At 28.8% G+C, this 2,914-nt stretch overlaps 1 protein-coding gene across 1 annotated transcript; it reads right to left on the bottom strand.

Annotated features, from left to right (window-relative positions):
* Positions 1 to 2,244: 2,244 nt before the first annotated feature.
* LOC114292247 (uncharacterized) lies at positions 2,245 to 2,703 on the bottom strand. Its single transcript, XM_028236150.2, has one exon. It carries the CDS (start codon positions 2,701 to 2,703, stop codon positions 2,245 to 2,247), a length of 459 nt encoding a protein of 152 aa, XP_028091951.1.
* Between the last annotated feature and the right edge of the window lie 211 nt (positions 2,704 to 2,914).

The raw sequence follows: 2,914 nt of genomic DNA, 5'->3' as shown, positions 1-2,914 counted from the left end.
TTTAAATTGAGACATTTAAATTTTATTGAATTTTATAAAATATAATACATAATTAAATAGTAGAGGGTCAAAATGGTCATTTTCGCATATAATCCAAACAGTGATTAGTCCCCCACTTTCTGTCCCACCCCCCAGGACAGGATAGTCCCCCATATGGGGGATATGGAGTCCGGCCGGACATGGAGTCCGTCGGACTAAAAAAAAATCAAACGACGGATAAGGAGCACTATTCGGATTACAATCCAAATAGTGGATAGTCCCCCTCCTAATCCCCCAATCAAACACAATAGTAAAGAGTTGTACACTTGTTTGATCTCAAAAATAGAAATAACATAAAAAAAAAAAAAAACATGATGGAACATGTTTGTGTCCAATTGGGTGATTATTGGATAGTTTGAAAGTACGATTATATAGTACTTTATCATAGAATGATTAGTAAATAATGTAAAATATTAATTATTTATATTAAGTGATTGAAGAAGAGAAAAGAAGATAATGAATTGAATTGTGATTAATGGAAAAATATATGTAATACTCTCAAATTATATGATTTTCCGTGTCCAACGACATGGTCTTCTTTAAAATAATTTCTGAAAATAAAGGGCACATATTCACTTTTGTCTCACATATAGATGTGATCATTCTGTAAAAAAATTTATTCGCTAGCACAATTAAAAGATAAAAAAGCATCATCAACCATAGACATGTCATATGAAAGTCACGTTGAGTTTTCATCTATCTATATAATGAAATATTTCAAAATGGTAAAGTATAATTTTATTTATTTATTTATTTATTTTTAAAATGAAATGGTAAAATGATTTTGAGTTAGACACTATTTATAGCATCCTCTACATTATCACATTTTCTTTTTAATTTTTTTTATAGGTCACATCAAATTCTATTTCTTTGCGTATCTTTTTATAAAAATTAAAAAATATATTTATTTAGATTATTATAAACACTTACTTAGTTAAAAGATATAAAGCGTAATTTTTTTTAAAACTAGTTAAAATTAAAAAAAGCACCATCTGTATCCAATAGGTTATGGATACATAATTTGAATAATGTTGTGGATTGTTTTGAAAAGTAGGTTAAAAGTTGATTTTTAATTTTTTTGATTTGTTTTTAAAAAATGTGTAAAAATAAATAAAAAGATAATGTGAATAAAAAGAGATTAAAATATTAACTTTTAATCTCTTGCCAAAAGAATCCTATCTCTTTTATAATGTACTAATAGTTAAAACTATTTTGTGTAACTTATGTGATTGATTATATATTCATATCTTTCCTATGGAAAGTGGTTTAGTTTTTTGATATTTTGATTATTTTAACTTGAGTTAAAAAGTCTCATTTAAAATACGTTTTTTGACATTTTTTTAACTTTTGTAAGAAAATAAAATAAAATAATTATAATTTAAATATGACATTTTATCTTATTGAATTTGTAACTTTTTTTTTTTTTTTTATGATTAAAATAGCTGCCAACTCACATGCTAAACATAGTCATAATGGTTGGCCGACATTAAACCAAATCAAACCAAACAAAACATTTCATTTTGTATTGTAATTGTTAATAGGACAAATTATGACAGTGGTTCTTTTATTTTGATTTTCGTGTCGTTTTAGTTTTTAATGTAATTTCAATTAGCTTGATTTTGAGCTTAAATTTATAATTTTGTCTCAATTTGATCTAATTATTTACAATTGTTAGCATTTTTTATTTTTATTTTTATAAATAATATGTACATAAGTGTCGTATGCTATATTTGTAAAGGCAAAATTAATTATAAATTTATCAAACACAATAAGTTAACCTCAACTAATTTAATAATAATTTTTTGTAAAATACACTAACGATATTATCAATTGAACTAAATTCATACAAAATTTAAAATTAAGAGTCAAGTAAAAAATATAAGAATTAAAATGGTAAAAGCGATAAAATACAATGACCACTGATAAAATTTGTTCTTAATAGCATTTATAAAGAAAAGTGATATACAAATTTACTTTCTAAACTCAGTTTCTAAATTCAATAATATTAAAGAAATATAATTGATTAATAATTAAAAAATATGTAAAACAAAGTGCACCTTTAATATCGTGATTGATTATGAATTTAAAAGTTTGGTCTGGAATAGTGAGGTCATTTACAAAAGAAATCAAACAAATAATGCATTAATTCTGGATTGTATCTACAAAGAAACAAACTACATGAAAACAAAAACAAAAACAAAAAAGCTAATAATTGAGATGATGAACACCAGATAAAACTCCATTGATCATCATCTCCACCAAATGAAACACAACCAGACCAGTCGAAGCCGGGACACTCAACCCGACAATCACCGCCATACCCAGAGCCAAGCTCGGCCTCGTGTTCATCAATCCACTCTGCAAAACACCCATTGCTTCACATATGAACTCGTCATACCCAGCATAGCAATTCTTCTCCCAATCCATCCAATTCGCAGGGGGGTCGTAGTTCCTCTCTATCATCTTCATTTCGTGGATTCTCTTCCGCAGAACAATCAAGTTCTCATCCACGATCCTCCCGCTGCGGTAGTTTTGATCTTCGTTTCTTATCGATGCATGTACTACCATTGTTGTTGTTGTTTTTGACACTCGCTTTGGTTGATGATGTCTGTGGCGATTCAAAAGTGGATAAGAAGGGAGGGAAATTGATGATGTTGATGCCATTGATTTTGGGTTTTGAGAATGATGAAAGTGATTTTGGCTTGTGGGTAGTGTTGAGAGACATGGGTTTCAGGTAGATGTATATATAGACGTGTGTGTGTGTGTTTGTGTGTGTTTGTGTGTGTGTGAGAGAGAGAGAGAGACAGAGAGAGAGAGAGAGAGAGAGAGAGAGACAGAGGTGGGCGGTGATGCGGCATGTGATGACCCATTATCT

This window comes from Camellia sinensis, chromosome 10 (assembly GCF_055761805.1).
Source record: "Camellia sinensis isolate YWXY chromosome 10, ASM5576180v1, whole genome shotgun sequence".
Taxonomy (NCBI): domain Eukaryota; kingdom Viridiplantae; phylum Streptophyta; class Magnoliopsida; order Ericales; family Theaceae; genus Camellia; species Camellia sinensis.
Note: the sequence above shows the minus strand (reverse complement) of the source record. Positions and strands in the feature narration are given on the sequence as shown.

Bases quoted from the DNA above. Each gene is read 5' to 3' on its own strand.
- LOC114292247 (XM_028236150.2), bottom strand. From the start codon at position 2,703: ATGGCATCAACATCATCAATTTCCCTCCCTTCTTATCCACTTTTGAAT.